This window comes from Gopherus evgoodei, chromosome 10 (genome assembly GCF_007399415.2).
Source record: "Gopherus evgoodei ecotype Sinaloan lineage chromosome 10, rGopEvg1_v1.p, whole genome shotgun sequence".
NCBI lineage: Eukaryota > Metazoa > Chordata > Testudines > Testudinidae > Gopherus > Gopherus evgoodei.
The window spans coordinates 23,614,878-23,640,735 of record NC_044331.1 but is presented as its reverse complement, the minus strand read 5'-3'; the positions used below and the strand labels follow the sequence as shown (position 1 = coordinate 23,640,735).

The following is a 25,858-nucleotide window of genomic DNA, read 5'->3' as shown; positions in this document are numbered from 1 at the left end:
GATTCCATGATTTTGTGACCTCTGTGACTTCTGCAGTGGCTGGGGCTGACTCAGGGGGCTGGGGTGCGGGGCAGTGCTTACATTGGGATTGGGGGGTCCCACCGGCATATCTCTACAGCTCCTAGGTGGAGGGGCCAGAGGGCTCTGTGCCTGCAGGCCCTGCCTCCGCTGCTCCCTTTGGCTGCAGTTCCTGGCCAATGGGAGCTGCTGAGCTGGCACTTGCGACGGGAGCAGTGTGCAGAGCCCACTGGCCTTCTCTCTCCCTAGGAGCTGCAAGGACACACGGAGCTGGGTAGGGAGCCTGCCAGCCCCACCAAGCTCCCCCTACCCCCAGTACCAGGGGTAAAGGAAATTCCTTTCATTAATTTTTCATGTTGCTGTTAAGATTACTAATTTCACTCTTTTGCACAGGTAGAGTACAAATCTGAAGGATTTCTGGAAAAAAACAGAGATACAGTGTATGAGGTATTGATTGACATTTTGAGAAACAGCAAGGTTAGTAAATTCATCATGGCTAATTATTCTACCAGAGATACCAAAATTCTTGTGGAATCTGAATAAAGATTAAGATGAAAATACTTCGATCTAATATTATTAAATTAAAAATGCTACACCTGAAAACTCTTACAGTGGATCTAAAATAATTCCAAACTGTATACTTTTAATTTCAAAGTGATACTGCAAGTTAAAAGAACACTGTTTAGACTGATTCTTATGTATAGTTGCCCTGCAAGTTAATATTTTTAAGTATTTTTGTGTGATGTTCTTCATAAACAATCTTTTTGAAGCTTGAAACTGAAATCTCAGTTTATTAAAACTGCTTTTTTTTCTTAAGGTGTATGCAAACTGATCTGTTGTGTAGCTTATCATGTCTGCTGGCACTGATTATTTTTAAAGGGGACAAAAATAATGGAAAGGCATAGAAAGAATTACATTGACTTTCAAGCAGATGTAAGGTGAAAACAAAAGAGCTTTATCACTTTTTCGCCTACTACTCTGGACTATGCAGCTCTATTGTTAGGAATCTAACTTAAGCTGACAAAGAAAAACAAATTATTAATTTTAAATAACCTTATTTTAAAATAACATGAATAATCTGCATTTAACCCAGTCATGTAATCATGTCCACGCAAGGGTATCCCTGTACCCCCAAACAATTCCACTGATGTCAGCGAGATTCCATGCAGGTCTAATTGCAGGCGTCAGGTCTTTATGAAATGAAGTCTGGCAGTAATTGCTTCCTAGTTAGTTATGAATCTTAAATCAAAGGGTCCAGTCTCAAAACTACAAGATTTGGTGTAAGATCTGAGACTAACAATGTCTGTTCTGTCCTGTATATCCAGTATTAGAATTCTTATATTAAAACATTAGTACAGTTACTTACAGTGTTGACTGTGATCCTTTCTTTTACGCTTTTAGTTTCATCTGTGTGCAAACTTTTTTCGAGACCGTCCAGTGCCCATTTCACCCTACCGGTCAACTATAACAGTCAAATCTGCAAAAACGGTGGTCAAGCCACCTAACAAACAGTTCCGGACGACAGTTGGCAGTGAGGTATAGAGTTTAGCTCAAGCTCTAAAGACTCATGTTTTTAACTATAGAGCAGCGGTTCTCAAAAGGTGGGTCGGGACCCCAAAGTGGGTTGTGATCCCATTCTAATGGGGTCGCCCGGGCTGGCTTAGACTTGCTGGGACCTGAGGCCAAAGTCCAAGCCCCACTGCCTGGGGCCAAAGCTGAAGCCCAAGGGCAGCGGGACTTAGGTAACAGCCCAAACCACGCCCCGCCTGAGGCTTCAAGCCCTTTAGGTTTGGCCCCACCCACCCGGTGCCGCAGGGCTTGGGCTGGTTCAGGCTTCATTCCCTCCTCCTGGGATCTTGTAGTAATTTTTGTTGTTGGAAGGGGGTCGCGGTGCAATCAAGTTTGAGAACCCCTGCCCTAGAGGTTTCCAGTTCAGTCCCCGACATCCGCCAAGAGGCGGTGGCCATGACACTTCAATATTCCTCCTAAAACAGCACTTTTTAGACATAACAAATCCTGCATCTTGGCAGGGGGCTAGACGAGATGACCCTTACAGTCCCTTCTAACCATATGGGTCTATGATTCTATAAAGTAGAAAATATTGGTAAAGTGTGGGCATTCAGGAATTTGTGCTTGGGGGCGTGAGAATCAGATTTATTCCTAAGTGCATATCTGGTATTATGGTATTTAGAAACATTATTCTAGGATGTCTGCTGTGCTCTACAGCTAGGGATAGCCCCAGCTACCAGTATCCCAGTTGTGTGTGCAACTGGGTTTGTTCGTGTATTTGTGTGTGAAAACATTCAGGGTAAATAGTGTCAACGTTTTAATGATCAGAACTCTGAGAGGACTTCTGCCTATATTTTTGTCACAGTTTTTAGTTAGAGACTAACTCAAAATCAAAAGTCAAAGATGAATTACTTTGATGGGAATGTTAAATTAGTTAAATTGTTACCTTAATATTTTCTAGTTCCGAAGTTCTTTGTATTTACTTATGGAAACACTTAATGCAACCACTCCTCACTACGTACGGTGCATAAAGCCAAATGATGAGAAGTTACCATTTGAGTGAGTACACTGGTGCTGTTGAATTACTATGTTATCTTTAGTATAAAGCAGTATATTCTGTGTGTGTGTATTTTTATATATATACACACACACACACACACTCTTATTTTTCAGATAACATTTTACTGATATTTGACTATTAGCTGAAGTTTACTTAGAGATTGTATTTTATTCCCGTAAAGATTACTAAAATAAAACAATTTAATATTTTTATATAAACAATTAATGTTACATGATTCACCTAGCCATAGTTATTAAGTCACTGGAAAATTGTCTGAGTTAAAAGGTTTCAAGCCACTATTATTTTTTTGTTTGTTTGTTTGCTGTAACATTTTTTGAGGGAACACTGACCATTTTAGTTTTAGGTGGGTAGATATTTTGTATGATGTGCTTGATCTTCTGTGATGTGGATTAGTATAGTGGGGTTTCTGGGAGAAGTCATTGCTACTTCATACTAGCTTCCCTTTTAACAAAAATATTTATAAAGTGTTAGCTCTTTTCTATGAATGTTTCTATGGGCAATGTCAATCACATCCAAAATGTTTGCCACTTTCTTAAAATACTTACAACACGCACTGAAATAGTTGTGAATAAGAAGAGCATTCTTAATGTTATGGGTATGTCAAGTGTTTCAGAATTCCCATAGCCAGCACTGCTGCCAATAGCTTTTAAATTGGAGTAGACTTCAATCACGACAAGCATGCATGCAACCATTAATGAGTTTCATGTGCAGAGATACAGGAAAATCTCTTGGCTCAGAGATATGATGTCTATTAGTAGTGCTGACAGATACATTCATTGACAAGGGAGATATACACCCTTAGGGTACGTCTACACTACAGGATAAATTCGAATTAGCTTAAACCGATTTTATAAAACAGATATTATAAAGTCGATTGTGCGCGTCCACACTAAGCACATTAATTCGGTGGTGTGCGTCTGTGGTCCAAGGCTAGCGTCGATTTCTGGAGCGATGCACTGTGGGTAGCTACTGTAAAATAATGAGGCCAATAACGTCGATTTGCGTCCAAACTAACCCTAAATCGATATAGTAATATCGATTTTAGCGTTACTCCTCTCGTTTTGTAGGAGTACAGAAATTGATTTAAAGAGGCCTTTAAATCGATATAAAGAGCAGTGTAGTGTGGACAGGTGCAGCGTTAAATCGATTTAACGCTGTTAAAATCAGTTTAACAGTGTAGTGTGGACCAGGCCTAATTCTACCTTTGTGGTACCATGTTACACAGTCACAAATATCTGTTGTTCAGGAATTGGCATTCTAAGGAGTGTTTAAATAGGCTTTGAAAACATAGAGTATGTCTACACTATGAGATTATTCCGATTTTTACATAAACCGGTTTTGTAAAAACAGATTGTATAAAGTCGAGTGCACGCCGCCACACTAAGCACATTAATTCGGCGGTGTGTGTCCATGTACCAAGGCTAGCGTCGATTTCCAGAGCGTTGCATTGTGGGTAGCTATCCCATAGCTATCCCATAGTTCCCGCAGTCTCCCCCGCCCACTGGAATTCTGGGTTGAGATCACAATGCATGATGGAGCAAAAACAGTGTCGCGGGTGATTCTGGGTAAATGTTGTCACTCAATCCTTCCTCCGTGAAAGCAACGGCAGATAATCATTTCGCGTCCTTTTTCTCTGGATTGCCCTGGCAGATGCCATAGCATGGTAACCATGGAGCCCATTTAGCCTTTTTTCACTGTCACTGTATGTGTACTGGATGCTGCTGACAGACGCGGTACTGCAGTGCTACACAGCAGCATTCATTTGCCTTTGCAAGGTAGCAGAGACAGTTACCAGTCATATTGTACTATCTGTTGCTGTTATGGGTGCTCCTGGCTGGCCTCGCTGAGGTCAGCCGGGGGCGCATGGACAAAAATGGGAATGACTTCCCAGGTTATTCCCTTCTTTATTTTGTCTAAAAATAGAGTCAGTCCTGCCTAGAATATGAGGCAAGTCTACTAGAGAACCAGAGAGCACAGCCGCTCCGGGTCAGAGCCCCAGAGATCCCGCAGATGTGATGAGCTGCATGCCATTCTAGGGGGTGCCCGTGCAACAACCCCACCCGTTGCTTCCCTCCTCCCACACCCGTCCTGGGCTACCGTGGCAGTTATTTCCCCCCTTTGTGTGATGAAGTAACAAAGAATGCAGGAATAAGAAAAACTGACTTTTTAGTGAGATAAAATGAGGGGGAGGCAGCCTCCAACTGCTATGATATTCCAGGCAGGACATCTCCATTACTCATTAAAGAGTGGAGGAGGAGAGGAGCTCAGCCTCCAGCTGCTATGGTGAGGACGGTTACCAGCCCAATTGCACCATCTGCCAGTACTGAATCTCCACGACACAAAGTTAAAGAAGGGAATGACCTGGACTCATTCCCATTTTTGCCCAGGCGCCCCCTGCCGACCTCACCGAGGCCAGCCAGGAGCACTCACAGGATGATGACGAGGACGGCTATCAGTCATTTTGTACCGTACCGTCTGCCACCAGGGAGGGAGGGGAGAGGATGCTGCTGTTTAGTGCTGCAGCACCCTGTCTACCAGCAGCATCCAGTAGACATACGGTGACATTGAAAAGAGGCGAGAAATGATTTTTTCCCCTTTTCTTGGGGGGGGGGCGTAAATTGACGACCTATTCCCTGAACCACTGGCGACAATGTTTTTGACCCTTCAGGCATTGGGCGCTCAGCCAAGAATGCAAATGCTTTTCGGAGACTGCCAGGAACTGTGGGATAGCTCAAGTCCTCAGTCCCCCTCCCTCCCTCCCTCCCTCCATGAGCGTCCATTTGAGTCTCTGGCTTTCTGTTAGGGTTGTCACACAGCACTGTGTTGAGTCCCTGCTGTGGCCTCTGTCTGTCATAGCCTGGAGATTTTTTCAAATGCTTTGGCATTTCGTCTTCTGGAACGAAGCTCTGATAGAACAGATTTGTCTCCCCATACAGCGAACAGATCCAGTATCTTCTGTACAGTCCATGCTGGAGCTCTTTTTGAATTTGGGACTGCATGGCCACCTGTGCTGATCAGCGCTTCACGCTGGACAAGCAGGAAATGAAATTCAAAAGTTCGCGGGGCTTTTCTTGTCTACCTGGCCAGTGCATCTGAGTTCAGATCGCTTTCCAGAGCGGTCACAATGGTGCACTGTGGGATACTGCCCGGAGGCCAATACCGTCGAATTGCGGCCACACTAACCCTAATCCGACATGGCAATACCGATTTCAGCGCTCCTCCCCTTCTCGGGGAGGAGTACAGAAATCGGTTTTAAGAGCCCTTTATATCGATATAAAGGGCTTCGTTGTGTGGATGGGTGCAGGGTTAAATCGGTTTAACGCTGCTAAATTCGGTATAAACGTGTAGTGTAGACCAGGCCATATAATGCTTTATTAAAGTTGCTAGTGAGAATTTACCTGTATGTATGTTATATATTGAGACTACTGTCTGATTCTGTGCCATTTGATAATACACACTTTCAAGTTTAGTGCTGCAGGGAACAAAGCCTCTATAAGAGAAAAATAAATGTATTGCTCGTTTGTCTTTTGGGAGGAAACCCTGAAGTTTAATCCCCATGTTTTTTTTTTTCCATATAAAGAATTTGGGTCAGACCTAAGAGATCCTGAAAACTCCCTTGGGACCCTGAGTGCTTCAGGCATGAATAGAAATACAAAATGGTTTATATTTCTTCATTTGATCTAAATATCATTAAAGAAGTATTCATTCCATTAAATACCACTTTTATAAATAAATTCTGATACCAGAAATCCTAGAAATGAAATACATCGTTGTATGGCCAGGTCTTCCAAACACTTCATCAGTGGATACTAAATTCTACACTTAGTAGTGTTTGCAGGCCTAGGTCCTTAATATAAAAGGTAGAAGGGTGTGTGTGTGTGCGCGTGTAGGTTATTATTAAATAATTCAGAAATATTTAACACCTACAATTCTCTTTTGTTGGTAAAGAACCTCTTAATTAAACTGTGATATCTCCAATTATGCATACAGGTATTAATCTTTGCAAGAAGTACAATCGTTATAGTTAAATATGGCATATGAAAACTGGAAGAAAATAATGTACAAGTTCTGTTCCCTTAGGTTTGACTCAAAAAGGGTGGTGCAACAACTGCGAGCATGTGGTGTTTTGGAAACCATTCGAATTAGTGCCCAGAGCTATCCATCCAGGTACGTGACTGCTCCTTTTTCTTGAATAAGTATATTTAGATCTGATGAAATAATTTACATTCACCAATTTTTCATTTTATAGGTGGACTTACATTGAATTTTTCAGCCGTTACAGCATTCTCATGACGCAGCATGAACTCTCTTTAAGTGACAAGAAAAAGATTTGCAAGACTGTTTTGCAGCGGCTAATCAAGGTTAGCATTTCTGCTCTGTGCTGTCATCTGTTATAAATAAGGCTACGGTTTAGTCATGGGTATTTTTAGTAAAAGTCTTGGACAGATCCCGGGCAATAAACAAAAATTCATGGCCCATGACCTATCCATGACTTATACTATAATTACCCCTGATTAAAACTTAGCTGCTCCTGGGAACCTGGGGCACTGCTGCCTGGGGAGGACCTGGGGGCCAATGGCTGGCCCCTGCTCTGGTTGAGCGGGCAGACTGGCCCTGGCCACCCTCTGTTCCAAGGACCCTGGGGAACACTGCTCCGGGATGGCCCCCGGGGCCAGCCATCCTGGCCGCTGCTTGAGTGGTCCCAGGTCCAGCTGCCCGAGCAGTTGAACCCAGGGTCGCCTCAGCCATGGCCAGTGTGGCTGGGGCCAGCTGCTCGGGCAGCCCTGGGGTCAGCCATACCTGCAGAAGTCAGGGAGGTCCTAGAAAGTCATGGAATCCATGATCTCTGTGACAAGCTCTCAGCTTTAATTATAAATCCAATTCACAAAAGTATTTGCTCTTTAAATATGAATGATGACTTAAATATTATTTACCTTGTTATTACGTAGGTCATTTAATCAGCTGTGGTGTAGTGGATTGAGCACAGGGCCTTTGTTCTTTTCCATCGGCCACTGATTCAGTGTGAGCAAATTATTTAACCTTTCTGCACCTCTGATTCCCCATCTGTAAAATAGATATAATGATACTTTACCTATCTTTGTAAAGCATTTTAGATTAATGAAAATAAAGTGCTACATGCATGCTAAGTATTTATTTTTTTATATATTCTAATGGGCATTGCATGGTGGAATAAAGTAAAGTGCAGTGCCGTTCTAAGAATGTGTTATCTTGCACTCAAACTCTCTGAAGCCAAAGCTTTAATCCTAGCAAGTTCAGCTCAGCTTTCCATCCTCTTGAAGTGGATAATTAAGTTCCTTGTGGTTTACTGTATGTGGCTTCTTTCAACTTAAGCAGCCCACCTGCTCTAAACATTAAGGATCCCATGTCACATTTTGCACCTAGGCTATCCCTGGCTGAAAATATTTTCTTCCCTCTCTTCCATCACTCTTGTGTGATGTATATTCACATTACACCAGTTACGTGTAGTCCTTCAGCTTAGAGGTGACTGAACTTCAGCTGAAGTATAAATACATCAGGCCAGAAGCTGCCTTCAGTTATACCCAGAGTCAGTTAATAGTGTAACTGGCCATAGTTTGTAAAGTGCTTTGAGATGTAATTGTATGAAAAGTACTGTGTGACTAAAAATATATAAAACTGACCCTATGCAAATTCCTCAGTCTCTTTTAGCATTTAGGTACCTATTTTTTGAAGCAAAGAGATTGTGGATTGAGCACAGAGATCAAATATTTCCCCAAATCCATAAGGAGGATGCTTGTCATTAACTGTGTTTCTGACATTTTGGCACAGCTAGGCTACAGTTATTTACACTCGTCCCCCAAAAAGGAGAAGAAGATTGCAGATTATAAATCTTTGGTTTTCTTTTGCAGGATCCTAACCAGTATCAGTTTGGGAGAACAAAAATTTTCTTTAGAGCAGGGCAGGTTGCTTATTTAGAAAAACTGCGGTCAGATAAACTGAGACAAGCGTGCATCGTGATCCAAAAGAACATTCGAAGCTGGCATCAACGGAAGAAATTCCTCCGTATAAAACAAGCAGCTGTAACAATACAGCAATACTTCCGTGGACAGCGGGCTGTACGGTACTTCATAATAAATCAGTTTGCTATGAGGGCACATGTGGCAAGCTCAGACTCATGCCTGGCATTTACATGCAAGTGTAAATATGGGGGAGAGGTTAAAATTGTGATCCAGGTTACCATTTGGCTGTTGAATGTAGATATGGACCTGAAAATGCCCAAGTTGTTATATAGATATTCAGGAAGTACTCTGTCAAATTTCAAATGCTGTGGGCATATCTCTGGAGGTCTAGGTACCCCTAAATAACACATGAGGGAGTCCCCTGAGTGGCTTACTAGTGGGTCCAAAGTAACTGATCCGCTTCAGAAACCTAGAAGGGGTCAGAGAGGCCACACAAACTGGCTTCCTGTTCCCTTGATGTCCCACACCCTCCTGTGTGCCGGGACCATGAAAGCTTTTGCAACTCTGAGGCTGTAAAAACCCCACATAGAACATGCTGTCAGGGAGAACTATGTCTGGAAATGGGAGGTTTCAAAGACAACTGTGTGGGGTTGGAAAGATCTGGGATGTTCTTCTGCCCACTCTGCTGAAATTGGTCAGGGAGAAAGGTGTCTTCAGGGCAATGGGCTCCTGTTCCAGGGTTATCCATTGCATTTAAGAGCTGTCAGCCTGCACCAGTGCAGCAGCCTGGCCCCTTCACAGTCTCCCTTACTGATTTTTTTCCCCCCAGCTGTCACAGTAAGGGGGACCAGCTGCCTAACAGGATAGCAGGGGAAACACAAGCTCCCCAGATGTCACTCCCCACTGAACCCAGCTCTGTATGTGGCTGTGAAGGAAGGTGGAGTACTGGAAACACCACAGATGCCCCTCAGAGGGGCTTCCCCCCACAGGATTTGATTAGCACTCTGCGCGTGTGGGCTGAGCCTGACCAGGCAACAGGGCTCTGTACCCACTTGAGACATAATTTGGCTCTGTATGTTAGACTTGTTTTCAGAAATAGTCCAAATTAAAATGTTACTTAATGGGAATCTACCTCAGAGTAGAGAACACCCCTAATTTTAGACCCAAATTCTCCTCCATCTGTGTGACCTCACTTCTATCATTTTAAATTACATACATTACAAATGTTGACTCATGAAACTGGGATTATAGACGCTTCATTTAGTTAGAAGTATTGGTCCCACATAATGATAGTCACCTTATCCTATTTTTTTTTTTTTGGTCCAACCTTTGGGACTTGAGAGGATGAACACAAGGAGTCTAATATCAATTAAAAATAACTTTATTTTCTTTCTAATTAAGGCAAGCTATCACTGCTACAGCTCTAAAGCAAGCATGGGCGGCTATAGTTATTCAGAAGTACTGTCGGGGATATATAGTCCGTAAACTTTGCCAGCTCATCCATGTGGCTGCTATAACAATTCAAGCTTATGTGCGAGGATTTCTAGCAAGGAAGAAATTCCGAAAGGTACAGCCATTTAAGAATTGACCAAGATCCTAATGTTTGGGAACTTTTGTGTTATTGAACGGAGGAGGCAAACTCTAGTGATTCTTAATGCTGTATCTTTGACATGAGGTACTCTTGAATACTTCAGCATGTGGATGAAATGTTGTAGTTTATTACCTCATTATTTCAAGCACTTTACAATTTTTAAAATGTTGGAGGTGGTGTGCTTTGATTAGTCCTATGGTTTGGATGTGCTATTTGAATATGTTTCTATTTTAAGTCTTAAAATCCTAACATGATCATTTATCCCTGTAGATAGAATCACAGAACATCTGAACAGATGTTGGTTGATCCACCAGATAATTGTAGTAGTTTGTTGCTCTCTTGTTTTAAAGATGCTCAAGGAACACAAGGCTGTAATCCTTCAAAAATATGCCCGTGCTTGGCTTGCAAGACGCAGATTTCAGAATATTCGGCAATTTGTGTTGAATATCCAGCTTTCGTACAGAGTTCAGCGACTGCAGAAGAAACTAGAAGACCAGGTAGATGACAAGAATCCATTCATGCTTTGTATTAATTTTCTTTCAATGCATTTCTTTTATTGCGAATCAATCACATTGTGAATTAGACATTTACACTAATAATATCATCTGCAGTTCATTAGACAAGAAAAATTTGCATAAGGGATATGGACCCTGATAAGGGCATAAAACAATCACAAATTGTCTTCCCATACAGGCACACTATTCTATATTTGTCCATTATGGGGCTTCCTTGTACCTTTTTGAAGCATTTGGTACTGGCCCATCTTGACATTGGAGTTCTGGACTAGAAGGGCCAATGTTTAGATCTGAGGTAGCAGTTCCTATATATACTACAATTGTTCAGTCACATCTCTTTGATCCTGTTCACACTGGGATCAGAACTATATTAGCTGGAACTCTGTTTAGATGCTTTTTCCTGTTTTGGGGGTTCTAGCCTGGTTTTCTTTCAGGGTCAATTTTTTTAACAGCCATATTAGCCAAACTGGTTTTATAATATGGCTTTAACCTCATTTTCAGACAGACTTTCCCTGGTTGTTGTGAATATGATTGAGCAAGAGGAGGGGTCGGGCAGTAGATTAGCTGTTTTCTCATAACCGAGGCAAGGTTAGGTGATTGTTTTTGTTGTCCAAATATTACTTGATTCTGTTCCTAGAGGTCATTCTTTACTAATACAGTGTTCCAAATCCAGTTTAATAATTGAATATTTGTTCTCTCAATTTTTTAAGAGATTTCCAGTGGCACAAAATGTGGGCTTTGGTAACTGATGGAGGGATAGAGCAGACGGTTGCAACTGTTTTGGGAAGGGAAATGTCTGTGTGTATTATACTAATAATGTACGTTACTAAACACAATGGAACAAAACTTTAATTTGGTTTAATATTAACCTATGTTTACTCCTTTTAGAACAAAGAAAATCATGGCTTACTGGAGAGGCTGACTCACCTGGCTTCGACTCATGCAAATGACCTAGATACAATCCAGAAACTTGAATTAGAGCTTGAAAAGTTAGCGACACAAAATAAAACCTCTGAGGAAAAAGGAAAGAAATATAAGGAGGACACTGAACAGGTTAATCTTCCTGTTCCTGGTGGTGGTTGCAATATAAGATAATTTATTAAGTCTTTTAGTTACTGTGACAATGGGTTTATATAGTGCCCAATCCTGAGAATTGTTAAGCATCTGCAACTTCCAACAAAGTCTTCAGTTTCCTTTGAACTGTAAGCCTTCAGTTTTAATGAGAGGTTTTTTTGTTCCTTGTTAATAAAATACACAAATTAACGTCTTATGTTTGTAGAAACTCTCAAAACTTGAGAAACAGAATGCAGAACTGCAAGAACAGAAAACATTCTTAGAACAGAAGCTCCAAGAGGAAACCAAGGAAATGAAAGGTACAATAAGAAAGCAGATGTAGGGCAGCTTTACAAAGCTGCAGTGGAGAAAAGTGATAAAGCCAGCTCCTCAGTGGGTGTAAATGGACATAGCTCTTTTTGAAATCATTAGAGCTGCGTCTGTTTATTATAGCTGAACATCTGACCTTTACTTACTCATCTCTGAAATGCTCTATTTAGGGTCCATAGTGCCCAGACTCTATTCTAGAGTCCATCTATGTAGGAACAGAAGCTTTCCTCTCTCCCTTGCCTCTTGTCTCTGAGGGAGCTTATAACATTACCTTCAAAACTCTTCTCTTTGCTTGATTCTTTTAATATGTTGCTCTTAAAAATCCAAATTCTCTTGAAAGGTTAGCACATGAAATCAAAATCTGTAATTATATTTTAGAACCCATAGCATGTTGATTTGTCAAAACTTGCTTATGCTGTGGTCCTGCAGCTCAGGATTAATGTGGTTATATGTGATATGTTAATTCAAAACTAAACTATACAAAGAATTGCTTGTTAAAATGAAAACTCATGTTCATGATCTTAATTTTTAATTTACTCTAAATGTTCACTGTTGCAGGAAGAGCCTTCAAATATAAAATATTTTTCCACAGATAAAATGGATGACCTCACAAAACAACTGTTTACTGATGTACAACAGGAAGAAAAACAAAGAATGTATGGAATTTAAGTTTAGTAGTTTTAAAACTACATTTTTCTTACTCTCTGCCTTTCTTTCTCTTTGTGAAACTGTATTATATATCCATAAACACAAAAATCATTCAGTTCTCCATGGCTATTGGGGTATGTATGTCATGCCCACAGCCAGCTCTTCCTGTTACACTCTCTCTCTCTCACCCCCATTTTAAAGAAATAAAGGGCATTTGCTTGAAAATACAGGACTAAGCTTAGTTTTAAGGCACGGACCCTCACTACCCACAGTGTTTCCATTTGTCACAAAACCACATAGTTCAGCCACACATTATGACCCTTTGTATGATTGTTGCTTGAAAACGTACCTTGTATCTGATAAGATGCTTCACAGTAGCTCCTTAATTGATATGATTTGTAGAACATTAGGCACTAAATAAAAGGCATCCTTTAAAATACAGGGAAATGTGGTTACTCAGCCTCTCCAAACGTTAGAAACCCTGTGTCCTTCTCAAGTGTATCTGATTCCAGCTACAAGTTCGTTTTCAGCATGCAATGAGGCTCTTCCTCCTACTCCTCCAATCTTTCCTTTTCCTCCAATTCCCTCTGACCTTGCCAGGCAGTCTGAGGTCTTGTCTACACTTACTGGGGGATCAATGCATCGGCGGTCGATTTAGCAGGTCTAGTGAAGACCCACTAAGTCAACTGCGGATCACTCTCTTGTCAACTCCTATACTCCACCAGATCAAGAAGAGTAAGGGGAGTTGACGGGAGAGCGTCTCCTGTCAACATCACATAGTGTGGACCTTGCAGTAAGTAGATCTAAGCTACATCAATTTGAGTTACGGTATTCAACTAACTCAAATTGCGTAGCTTAGATCAAATGTCCTGTGTAGTGTAGGCAAGGCCTGGGTCTCACAGGGAGCTAGCAGGAAAGACAAGGACTCTTGGACTGTATTACTGGCTCGGGGTACGTCTACACAGGAAAAAAAAGCAGCAGTGAGACCCTCCTTTGTTACAGGGTTTCAGAGCCCGGGCTCCAGCCCAAGTGGGAATGTCTACACTGCTATTTTGAGTCCCATAACACAAGCCTGAGTCCGTTGACTTTTTTTTTTTGAGCAGTGTAGACTTTTTCCCTTAGACATAGTTGTTCTGCCTCTGAGCCCTCTAGCTTAGTCCCCATAGCCAGGTGGATGTAGGGAGGCCTAGGCACATTCCTGTCATCCTCTCATCAATTCTGCAGATGATTCTGAGAAGCTAGACTGGGATTTTCAGAAGTGCTCAGCATTGGCCTAACTCTGCTCCCACTGTGAAGTCATTCAGAGCAAAGTTAGGCTGACACTGAGCACTTTTGGAAATCCCACCCATCTCATTTACCTGCCTGACCCATCCCTCATTTTCTCATGCCCAAGTTGTGGTGGAGGATTCCACCAAGTGTCTTCTGTGGCACGTACAAGGGAGAATATGTCCCATTATTCTTAGATACCTTTAGTAACTTTCTGTACATTAAAAGGTTGGTTTCTTTTCCATTCCTGGGTATTAGATCAGTAAGTGATATTCATAGTTGATGTTATTTCCCCTCTATTTTTAGTCCCACCTAATATTTTTTACTCCTTATACATTTTATGCTTTTTTCAGTTGAAGGGCACACTTGGTCGTCATTCCAGCTGGTCCTGTTTCAATGGCTATATCTATATATGAACTGCAGATGTAATATGCATGCTAGCTTTGACTGAGCTAGCGCCCTAAAAACAGAATTGAAGCTGCAGTGATAGTTTCAAGTATAGACGTACCTGTAGCCTTTGGTCCTCAAAACTGCAAATCAAATGAAAAAAACAGAACAAAACACTTTTTCACCTGGAAATGAGTTGTTAAAAAGTGGATTTTTTTCTGATTCCATGCAGAATGCTTGAGAAAAAGTTCCAAAATGAGAAGCAAGACTATGAAAAAGAGACTGAGTCTTTAAAGGGAGAAATTAAGACTCTCAAAGAAGAGAAAATTAAGCTGCAAGGTCAAATTCAGGAAGAACATATCATTCAGGATGACTTAAAACTGGAAGTAGGACAACTTAAAAAACAGGCAAAGGTAGGAGGAATGTTGAAGTAAACAAAACCAGGGATGGTCCAGTTTATTTCAGTTTCTTCTCTACATACTGCAAATAGAGAATTTCAGTGCTTTATCAATAGTTCATCTTTTCTGGTTTGCTGTTTATGTACAGTACATTTTAAAGCAAGTTGTGGTTGGTAAAATCTGATTGAGGCAATAGTGTATATTTACTGTTGGTTTCAATACACATTGAAAAACCAGACACACACAAAATTGCTCTCATTTTCACAAATGGCAGCTAGCTAGTGCATTTATATAAGCATAAAATCTGAAAATTGCACTTCTCACAACTACCAACTAAAAACAAAACAACAAGAAAACCTGTATCTATTGTCCTGCTGAACGGAATATTTATAACCTAATTCTGCCCTCAGAATAAGCACAACTTCAAATGTAGCCAGTGAGAATGGTGCATATAAATTGGAGGACTGAATTGGACCTTAAACATTTGTCCATTAAAATATGTGAATCAACATTTGGAAGATGGTATTAAGTCTACTATTAGGTTCTCTCATATAGGAGAATATTTCGGACAGCTGACTAGACTGATTTAAACAGAACACATTTTAAATCTTGTGGCATGCTGGTCAAACCATTGTTAATTATAATACTGTTTACAACTTAGTTGATATCTGCCCCATCTTAGTCACTCATTTTTATCTCATTGGACTCCATCTCATTCTGAAAAAATTGTCCAATTTAGATGATACCTGAATTGCAAAAGGAAATTGAACTGCTCCAGACACAGAAAATGGATGTGGAAAAGCAAGTCCAATCCCAGAAGCGAGAAATGAGAGGTAATTGACAACTATGTAATTCAGAGCATTTACAGACATTTACGATTCTATTTTAATTGATTAAATGTATATGTTTAGTTGTGTCAGTTTTTCTAGATATATTACAAAAAGTAAAAAAAACTCAGAGGTCAAAACCTCTCAAACAGACATTAAAAAAACAAACCAAAAAAAAACCCAACTAAACCCCCCTGCCCAAACCCAGCCTGAACTCCATCCCATGAGCCACATTATCTTCCACCAGAAAAAGCCTGAGGAAAACAGGTGAGTATTGCTGCGTGCTGAATGAATACCAACACCAGGGACTCCTTACCAAGAGCACTCTGCTCTCAGTCCTCTCTCATTTAAACAGTATTGTTAACTCAGATGTCTCAGATGATTGCCCTCGCTTTGCGATCACATGACAGAAGAGTTGGTGTCTCAGCCAGCCAGCATTCAACATTTACAGATCAGAACTAACACCTTGAATTTAACTCAGAAATGAATAAGTAGCTAGTACAGCTCAGAGCATGGTTATAATGTGCTCTGTAGTTCTGATTCAGCAAGGCACTTAAACACGTGACTAAAGCATATGAGTAGTCAAAAGGACTACTTGCATTCTTAAAGTTAGGCATGTGCGTCACCAGAGACTGTGAGAAATGATGGTTAACAGGAGTGCTGCCACTTTCTATGCTCGCTGCAGCACCTAATATCTTAAAGGTGCAGCCTCTGTGTAAATCATCGTGCAGTAATCAAAGCAGTAAATAGCAAAGGTGTGGATAACTCCAGCGAGTTCCAAATTCAGAAGGAAAGGACATAACTTTCATATCAAGTGCAAACGATAGACAGCATCCTTGGCATTTGTACCTACCTAGATATCCATAAAGAGATAAGGCTAGAGTGAAGTCCCTGGATTGCACTTCTTAGTTAAATTAAGTATATGCATCATCCACCAGCAAAGAACTTGGCTGGTTTAGAAAGAGGCTGATGTGATTATTTGTATGACATATATAACCTGAAAATTCATTCTTTACATAATGTTTATTTTCAGAAAAGGTGTCAGAAGTTGCAGAACAATTTATTGAGAGCTATGATGTTGAGGCCGTAAGAAGCAGGTAAAATATATTTTTTTCTAGGCTTTTTAAAATTTCAAAAACAAATGTCGTACTTTTAAGAGATTTAATTTTTTCTTCCATACACATTTTATATTGTCTTGCCTTGTGCTTTAGGCTGTCCATAGAAGATTTGGAACATTTAAATGAAGATGGAGAACTTTGGTTTGCTTATGAGGGCCTGAAAAAAGCCACAAGGTTAGTTTAATTATGTCATATAATGTAATAATGTTCATAATTCTGGTCTGAGATTCAGAGGATAAACGGTAAGGGGCAGTAATAAGGAAACTGGTCTTAAAGTATCGTAACGAAAGCATTATTAACAAATGAATGAGCATTGCCTAATAACAGAATAGTTTAGGGCTCAGTCCAGCAAGTCGCATTGTTATGAAGTCAGTGGGACAAATGCATGAATAAAAAATTACTCATGAATAAAACTTGCAGGATTGGGCATTATAAACATTAAGTAAGGATGGTATTTTAATAGTGCAAGCATTAGAAGCATATGGGTATTTTTTAATAGCTAGAGAACTTTCCATGGGGATTCATGAGACTAATCTCCATAAATTTTAATGTTTTGATGAGAAACCCAATCTTTTGAGTGGAGAGCCATGGGCTGAAAGGAACAAAAAAGCTCGGACTGTCTTGATGGATATATTATGTACAAGAAAACATTCTCTGAGCTGCATTTTAATCCAGTCATATAGCTTTTGTTTCATTTTTCTAGCTGTACAATACTAAAGATTTTTTGACTCAAAGCTTTTAAGAACAAGTGTTGCTAGTGAAATCCATTTATTTTGGGATAAAACCACACTGCACATAATTTGGGTGTTTTGTAGTTTACCATGAAGGTCCTTAATCCACCTGAAATGGTTACTTTCTCTGATTTACGTGTCTGCACGTGGTGATGTTTCTTTAAAGGTTCTGAAGTTGTTCAATGAAATCCCTGTTTACAGACATGAACAATACATTGCATGCATATCAGGAAAGATGAGATAACTGAATAGCTTTGTACTGTATAGTCATAAACTATAACATAAAACTGAAAACTGTTTAAATTGAACCCTTGTAATGAGAAACAAAATGGTGTGTGTGTGTGTGTGTGTGTGTGTGTGTGTTTTGGGATATGATCATTGGTCAGAATTCCCAGGGTGTTCAGATTCTGGAGTTGTTACAGCTCTATGTTAACACTGTGCCTTGTTTTCAGATTGGTTTTGTCTTGGCTCTGGGAGAAAGCATATTGCTGCCAAAGTCATACTCTGTCTGTAGCTTCCAATTTTTGTTTTTTAACAGAGTGTTGGAAAGCCAATTCCAATCTCAGAAAGAGAACTATGAAAAGGAGATTGAAGGTTTGAACTTTAAAGTTGAACATCTTAGTCAAGAAATTATCCATTTACAAAAGTTGTTTAGGGAGGAAAATGACATAAATGACAGCATCCGACTTGAAGTTAGTAGACTAACATCGGAAAACATGGTAAGGTTCAAGTACTGCAGAGGTTAGTACTATCTTGTAGGACAGAACCTTTTCTCTTATTACCTTGGGACAGAATCCTGCACTAAGTGTATTTGTGGCATGAAATCCTCAGTATTTCTACAGGCACTTCCATGAATCTTGATGGACCCCAGAGATGTAGCCATGTCAAAATACAGAGCCACCCAGCCTCTATGCCCACACTGGAGTAAAGGCTGTGGTGATGCCCAACAAACTGCCATACAAGCAGACATCATTAGCACGTGACATACTTGGTTGGCCTGGTCTACAGCCAGTATGTTCAGCCATGTGGAAGACCTCTGTCTTAGCCCCTTACTGCTGTGTAAACCTGGGCTGAAAAATGCCCTCAATGTGCATTTTCGTCATAATTGTCAAATGTTAAAATACTCATTTTAGAAACTCTGACTCAGCGGGAGCTGCATGTTCATGCACCTGAACGCAGAATGTGGCTCATGTAGTTGATATTTTCCTAAGGAAACAGACAAATCTCAGTGTGAGCTTAGATTGTATTTTAACCCTTTGTATGCCTATGTGACTAAGACTTATGATTTTATAAAGGATTTTGTTATAGTCAAAATATTGTCATGATGGACATCAATAGGCTCATACAAGTATTATGCTGGACAGACTGTATGCTCTTCCTTGCCATGTTTTGGGATTTTTTGTTTCAAATTACAGTAATAATTTGTGCAAATATGCAGTTTTACACTGGACAGCTATTCAGGAATAGAAACATCTATTTCTAAGCCTTTAGGTCATTTGATTAGGGAATTAGCAAGAAAAACAATACCAGAGCTTTAGCATTGATCTGGAAGCTATCATATTTAGTCATTTCAGTACATTCATAATTTAAACAACTGGTTTAAAAATCAAATAAGACTGCTATTATTTGACTGATGGTATGTGTTTATCTTTCTCATCAGTATACGTCAGAGCTTAATAGAGAGAGTTTCTTAATGGAAAAAAAACCTTTCCAGAGCAACACAAACTAGAATCAGAATTACATAATATGTTGCATGCTGAAGGTACAGTATTTCAAACTGATATAGCTAGGAATCAGACAGTCATGCTACAGTGACTTTGTAGGCAAACAGACACCATTAACCATACTGCAGTAGCTCATACAAATGTTCATCATTAGAATACAAGGGTTTTTAAAAAAAATACATACATGGAAAGATGGGTTAATTCCTCTGCTGATTTTGAAAAGTGCCATGGGACTTTTAACAACCATTTGGAACAGAAAAAAGGAAACTTATTTTACTACTTCTTCTGAAAAATGGTGTTTCTTTCATTGTAACAACCACCTAAGTAAGCGTTCAACCAGTCCCAGTTAAGTGAAGCTCAACATTCTGCAGTTTTAAAGATTTCAGATCCAATAATTGGGTGCCAGTCATAATGATGTCCTGTAGCTGAATGCACTTATCCTCCAGGATTGCCAGATATTTTGCACACATACAGCATGTGGATAGAACCAGGACCTTCAACTCCAAAAACTCAGTCCTCTAGCATGTAAGCTTAGGGATAATCTGTCAACTGGCATTAAATCTTTTATCTAGCATAGCAGTAGTTTTCAACCTCTGGTCTGCCGACCCCAGAGGACCCACAGACTATGTCTAAGATTTCCAAAGGGGTCTGCAGCTCCATTTGAAATTTTTTAGGAGTCAGCAAATGAAAAAAAGATTAAACCCACTGCTCCATAGGTTTGAGCAGGCTAATTTTTTCCATCCACCCATGGGCAGTTATTCACATAAAACAGCAAGTAAAACAAGCTTTCGTTATAAGTCCGAAGCCTGTCTGAACACTTGAACAATACAAAATCTTCTGACCAAGAGATGAAAGTGCTACTACCTGAGACATACTGATTGATACACATGGAATATACGTTTCCAAGAAGGAAATGTATTCTGTAGTGTATAATGTTATTTCCTTAGGTTGTGAAAAAGTAAGTCAGTAGGGGAAATATTTTCAAAATGTAATTTGAAGTTACTGAGATGAAAAAGCATTTAAAAAAGGGAGCCTATAATCTCATTTTTCTGAAGTGTTTTGTCATATATAAGAAATACTTTCTAAAAATGAATTGAACTGGAAAAATGAAAATCATGACATAGTTTCCTTTAAACTAATTCAGCTGTTTAAACTTTAAGTAAAATATCGAGACACTAAATTATTCAAGTGTTCTTTCCTCTTTATAAAGATGATCCCAGACTTTAAACAGCAGATTTCTGAACTTCAAAAGCAAAAGATGGATCTTGAACAACACCTTCAAGAACAAGCTGCAAAGACGAAAGGTAAAGAACCAATGTGTGGCCTGTCTTGCAAACAAGTACCGAGAGCCTAGGGGACCTCCCTACTAGCACATCGGTGCCACTGGCAGGACTCTGTCCTCTCCTGTTCCAACATGGAGGGGGAAGTTTTGATGGGAGAGAGCAAAGTGGAACACTGCTGTGTCATTCCTACAATTATGTGGGTCATTTATAGACTCCATGCTCTGACGTAACTTAGAATTGCTTGACAGCAGCTCTGAATTGTCACATCTGCAGCTGGTCCACATCTCCCCATCTCTCTCCTGCACTGACTAGAGTTCTGGTGCATGAAAGAATCTTTCCCATGGCTGCAGTTTATTTACTATGTTCCATGCCATTACTGTGGGCCAAGTTCGGATTCCTTATGCATTCAAGGCTCCCATTGAATTTAGTGGGAGTTTGGACTAAGTAAAAACTTAAAATCCTCGCCATCAGGATTTGGCCCATAGCAATGAAAGATTTGCTGTTTTCACTTGTTTATAAACACTTGGTTCCTCAACAATGTGTTCATTTTATATGAAACTTTATTGCAAATTGGAAATACCGAAGGAGTTCCAAAAGTCACTATACCATGTAATCAGCACCCTATAGTGCAGAAGGGGGAAATAGTCAGTTAGTTAACATTTAATTACATGACATATTCCTTGTAAATAGCTCTGATACTACATGTGTTTACCAGCTGGTGTTTGATCCTGTGCCATTGCATACTGGACCTATTATTAAACAGTTGCTGTGTAAGTAAAGGACTTTTTTGATACAGTATTTGCCTTGTAATCCAATACTGTTACAGGAAATAGGAAGAAGTTGTTATGTGTAAGAAAATATTAACTAAATTCCAGCCTGGATCAATAAGCAAACTTGGGGAGGGTGGGGGTGAGGTCTGTCTGTCTTTCTTTTTCTTGTTGGATTTTTTTTTTAATCATCACAGGAAAAATGGAAGAAATGCCTAATCAAGTGCATCACAATCTGTCAGAGGAAGGTCAAAGAAGGTAAATATTATTTTATTTTAAATTAGGGCTGTCAAGTGATTAAAAAAGTAATCGCGATTAATCGTGTTGTTAAACAATAATAAAATACCATTTATTTAAATATTTTGGGTGTTCTCTACATTTTCAAATATTTTGATTTCAGTTACAACACAGAACACAAAGTGTACAGTGCTTACTTTATATTTATTTATTACAGACATTTGAACTATAAGAAAAATTTCAGTTCACCTCATTGAAGTACTGTAGTGTAATCTCTTTATCATAAAAGTTGAACATACAAATGTAGAATTATGTAAAAAAGAATAACTGCACTTAACAATAAAACAACATAAAATTTAAAGCCTACAAGTCTACTCAGTCCTACTTCTTTTTCAACCAGTCACTCAGCAAACAAGCTTGTTTACATTTGTGGGAGATAATGCTGCCTGCTTCTTGTTTACAATGTCACCTGAAAGTGAAAACAGGCGTTCACATGGCGCTGTTGTAGCCAGCGTAGCAAGATATTTACATGCCAGATGGGCTAAAGATACATTTGATTGAATATCTTGTACAAGAGATGCTTCTTTTTGTCCATTTGAAGCTTGTTATATTCCTAGCTCTGTACTATTAGCTAGACAGTGTTTGAAATGGCCCACAAGTTTTCTGCGTTTTGCTTGCACATTTTCAAAACCACCATAACTGAGTGCTACTGTAATGGATTGCTGCAGACTGTGAGCAATGCACATCATGTGTTCAAAAGGCAAGCGACTGGCTGCTGCTACCATGTGACATGCACTGTCAGTACTAATTCTTGTTACCTTTTCTTGAATATTCCATTCTTTCGCAACATCCATGAAACGCTCTGCACATGCTTCAGCATAGTGTCTCTCTTCATTATCAGTTACTGTTACAGCAAACAACTGCAGTGTCCATGCGGCATCAGTAAGATGTGCCGTGACACCAAGATAGCTATGATTGCTCAAGGATGTCCAGTGATCACCAGTCAAAGCAACAGCCAGTGCATTTTTCAGAAGTGCCAACTTTGTAGTCGTCTTGTTGTCATAGGTCATTTAGTGAGGGCAGCACGGGGCTCAGCAGGTACAGGGCTTGGTGGGGCGGGGGCTCAACCCCATGCGGCGTGGAGCTTGAGGGGGGGTTCCAGCCCCAGCTGCAGGTGGCATGGGATTCCGGGGTAGGGGTCAGCCCCGGCTGTGGATGACACAGGGCTGGGTGGGGGAGACCCCACTGTGGGCAGTGCGGAGCTTGGGAGTGGAGAGGCTCAGTCCCAGCTGTGGGTGACATGGGGCGGGGGAGCAGGGCAGCCTCATCCTCAGAAGCATGGGCCTGAGGGGGGGCAGCAAAATGGGGCTATGGGGTGGGGGTCAGCTCCTGAGCTCAGGAAGGGGGGCTTGGGGAGGAGGCAGCCCCAGCTGCGGGTGACTTGAGAAATGTTGTCAGCCCCAGCCCATGGAATCATAGATCAGGGTTGGAAGGGACCTCAGGAGGTCATCTAGTCCAACCCCCTGCTCAAAGCAGGACCAGTCCCCAGACAGATTTTTACCCCAGTTCTGTAAGTGGCCCCCTCAAGGATTGAACTCACAACCCTGGGTTTAGCAGGCCAATGCTCAAACCACTGAGCTATCCCTCCCCCCCAGCACAGATCCTGGCGTGGGCAGTGCAGAGCTCAGGAGGGAGAACTCAGCCCCAGATGTGGGAGATGGGTCGGCTCCAGCCCCAACCGGCATGGAGAGGGCAGTTGGAGCGGAGTGGCTCAGGCGAACCCCTCACTGTCCTGTTTTTACTTTTAAAAAACACTTCTCAGCTGGAGCTGGTATGAGAACCAGTCTTTCTGTAGCCTCTCCTCTTTCCGCCTGCCCTCCGGTGGCGGCTTGTATTACTGCGCCTGACCTGACCTGACCTGACTTAGGTTCTCTAGAGCAGCTGATGCTGATTAAAGCGTTAATTGTGCTGTACGTTAATCGCAGGTGTTAAGGGCAGTTAATTGACAGCCCTATTTTAAATCTGTTTGAGAGGAATGTGGATTTAATGCCATAGACTGAGTAGAGACACTTAAAATCTTATAGGGACTGGCATTATATTTAGCAACAACCATCCACTGCTGGGGTGGTGTAATGGTAAGGTGGGAAATTGCTTCTGCCAACTCAATGGGTACTGGAGAGAGAGAGAACATGTAACCCATCTTGAAATAATGTTGTGCTTTCTGAGAAGAAGAATAAGGGAACAAACTTTTTGTGATTTCTAGAACACTGGAAGAGCAGACTGAAACACACACAAAAGAAGAGAAGCAGATTGTCACAATCCAAGAAATTCAGGAGACAAACAATCACCTAAAGGAGCAACATGAAATTGAGAATGAAGTAAAGAGCAAGATAAAGCAGAAGGCATTTCATCTTACTCTGGAAAACATGGTGAGGAATGAAATTATCTGAATCCACTCCCGAAACACAATTAAAAATACAGAGTGCACAGTAGGAGCTAGACATTTCCCAGCCCAGTGCAGTTGCACAAGGAGGGGGTGGAAAAGCCTGTCTCCCTGGCATCTCTCTACTGGCCTAGGCAGAGATTCAGTCCCTGTGTTCCTGGCATGCAGAGAATGAGGAACTGTAGAGCTAACAGTAACAGTGGAAATCCCAGCTGAAGAAAGACGTGCCCATGGCTTTATTCCCTGCTGCCCCAGATCAGGGCCAGCAGGAGGAAGTAGACAGCACACGTGCCATTGTTGTGTGTGCTTCCTCTGTGCTCTCTCAGATATATTTTGTTTGCTTAAGACACAGTACCTCCATAATCTCCCATTGAAGTGCAACTCTTCCTAAACCATCCAATGTGCAGGTACTAGCTTCAAGTCACAGTCTAGCCCAATTGACCAAAAGATTTAAAAGCATAGTGCAGTTAAATATTATACTAGGAGGTGAGAAGTATCAGAGGGGTAGTCATGTTAGTCTGGATCTGTAAAAGCAACAAAGAATCCTGTGGCACCTTATAGACTAACAGACATTTTGGAGCATGAGCTTTCGTGGGTGAATTCTTCAGATGCATGTGGTGGAAATTTCCAGGGGCAGGTATATATATGCTAGCAAGCAAGCTAGAGATAATGAGGTCAGTTCAATCAGGGAGGATGAGGCCCTGTTCTAGCAGTTGAGGTGTGAAAACCAAGAGAGGAGAAACTGGTTCTGTAGTTGGCAAGCCATTCACAGTCTTTGTTCAGTCCTGAGCTGATGGAGTCAAATTTGCAGATGAACTGAAGCTCAGCAGTTTCTCTTTGAAGTCTGGTCCTGAAGTTTTTTTGCTGCAGGATGGCCACCTTAAGGTCTCTGTAATAGTGTGGCCAGGGAGGTTGAAGTGCTCTCCTACAGGACCAGACTTCAAAGAGAAACGGCATATATATACCTGCCCCTGGAAATTTCCACCACATGCATCTGATGAAGTGGGTATTCACCCACGAAAGCTTATGCTCCAAAACGTCTGTTAGTCTATTCTTTGCTGCTTTTAGGAGGTGAGAGCTATGTTACCCCAGTTCTGCTTGGAATTTCCATTGATTCTGAGGACAGAAGGATTGCATGATCAAGTTTGTATTCAGTGGGACTACTCACAATCTGAAAATTAAGTACATATAGGGCTGTCTCTAGAGATTGTGGTGCCCTACGCAGCCCCCCTGGGGGAGGGGGCTGGCCCCAGGTCTCTGCAGGGGTGGGGATGGTCCCAGGCCTCCGCTGAGGGGGCTGCGCCTAAGGGTTTTGAGAGGCAGGAGCAGCCAGTGCAGGAAGGCAGCAGGAGTCAGGCCTGCCCCTGCACTCATGGGGCGGCGGGAAGTGGAGGGACCCAGCCCGAACCTGCTTCACTGTGCTCCCTCACTCCCAGGCTTGGGGTAAGAGGGGGAGCTGTCCCCCGCTGCAGTCCCCTGGGATGCATAGCTTGGGAGAAGGGGTGGAGTGGGGGTGGGGCTTGGGCGGAGCAGGGGAAGAGCGGGGGTGGGGCTGAGGGGAAGGGGTGGGGCAGGAGCGGAGGCAGCTCTCCTGGGCCCTGCTGTGTGCAGTCCATGAGGGGCTGGCTTAGCCATCTGGGGGATCGGGCTGGCTGCTGGACCTGGATGCAGCACACAGCTACATAGGGCACCAGGAAATTTGAGGCAGTTTGGTGCCCCAAATTTCCTGGTGCCTATGCAGCTGTGTCGTTTGTGTATGGGTAGGGATGGCCCTGAGTACGTACATACGTCTTTGCAGAATTGGGACCAAATATTCTAAAAGGGAAATGAAGTTAGCGAGCCAGATAAATATTTACCTATGTCAGATCAGCTACTGAGCAGATTTCTGGTTGCTTCATCAGCAGTGCTAGTAAGGATGCACCCCTGATCTGAGTTGTATTGCCCTCTGTGGAGGCAAAAGCAGAGGTCTATTGACTAGTTACTCTCCATCTTT

The 25,858-nt window shown here is 41.4% G+C and overlaps 1 protein-coding gene and 1 long non-coding RNA gene across 5 annotated transcripts in view; one reads left to right on the top strand and one right to left on the bottom strand.

Annotated features, from left to right (window-relative positions):
* Positions 1 to 25,858, top strand: part of MYO5C (myosin VC) — a 59,071-nt gene that overhangs the window by 22,751 nt on the left and 10,462 nt on the right. For all 4 annotated transcript variants that reach the window (XM_030577447.1, XM_030577448.1, XM_030577450.1 and 1 more), the window contains 19 exons: positions 412 to 495; positions 1,420 to 1,554; positions 2,489 to 2,586; positions 6,689 to 6,775; positions 6,858 to 6,969; positions 8,497 to 8,708; positions 9,949 to 10,114; positions 10,489 to 10,635; positions 11,542 to 11,706; positions 11,933 to 12,026; positions 12,629 to 12,692; positions 14,570 to 14,750; positions 15,475 to 15,568; positions 16,596 to 16,659; positions 16,774 to 16,854; positions 17,950 to 18,130; positions 20,346 to 20,439; positions 21,383 to 21,443; positions 23,686 to 23,851. In XM_030577447.1, the coding sequence (XP_030433307.1) occupies positions 412 to 495; positions 1,420 to 1,554; positions 2,489 to 2,586; positions 6,689 to 6,775; positions 6,858 to 6,969; positions 8,497 to 8,708; positions 9,949 to 10,114; positions 10,489 to 10,635; positions 11,542 to 11,706; positions 11,933 to 12,026; positions 12,629 to 12,692; positions 14,570 to 14,750; positions 15,475 to 15,568; positions 16,596 to 16,659; positions 16,774 to 16,854; positions 17,950 to 18,130; positions 20,346 to 20,439; positions 21,383 to 21,443; positions 23,686 to 23,851 (2,286 nt within the window). The remainder of the gene's footprint in view (positions 1 to 411; positions 496 to 1,419; positions 1,555 to 2,488; positions 2,587 to 6,688; positions 6,776 to 6,857; positions 6,970 to 8,496; positions 8,709 to 9,948; positions 10,115 to 10,488; positions 10,636 to 11,541; positions 11,707 to 11,932; positions 12,027 to 12,628; positions 12,693 to 14,569; positions 14,751 to 15,474; positions 15,569 to 16,595; positions 16,660 to 16,773; positions 16,855 to 17,949; positions 18,131 to 20,345; positions 20,440 to 21,382; positions 21,444 to 23,685; positions 23,852 to 25,858) is intronic.
* On the bottom strand, positions 200 to 25,803 carry LOC115658469. The gene is made up of 3 exons (XR_004002296.1): positions 25,722 to 25,803; positions 7,543 to 7,672; positions 200 to 435 (listed from the first exon to the last, which is right to left on the bottom strand). It is a non-coding gene; the product is annotated as an uncharacterized LOC115658469 (long non-coding RNA).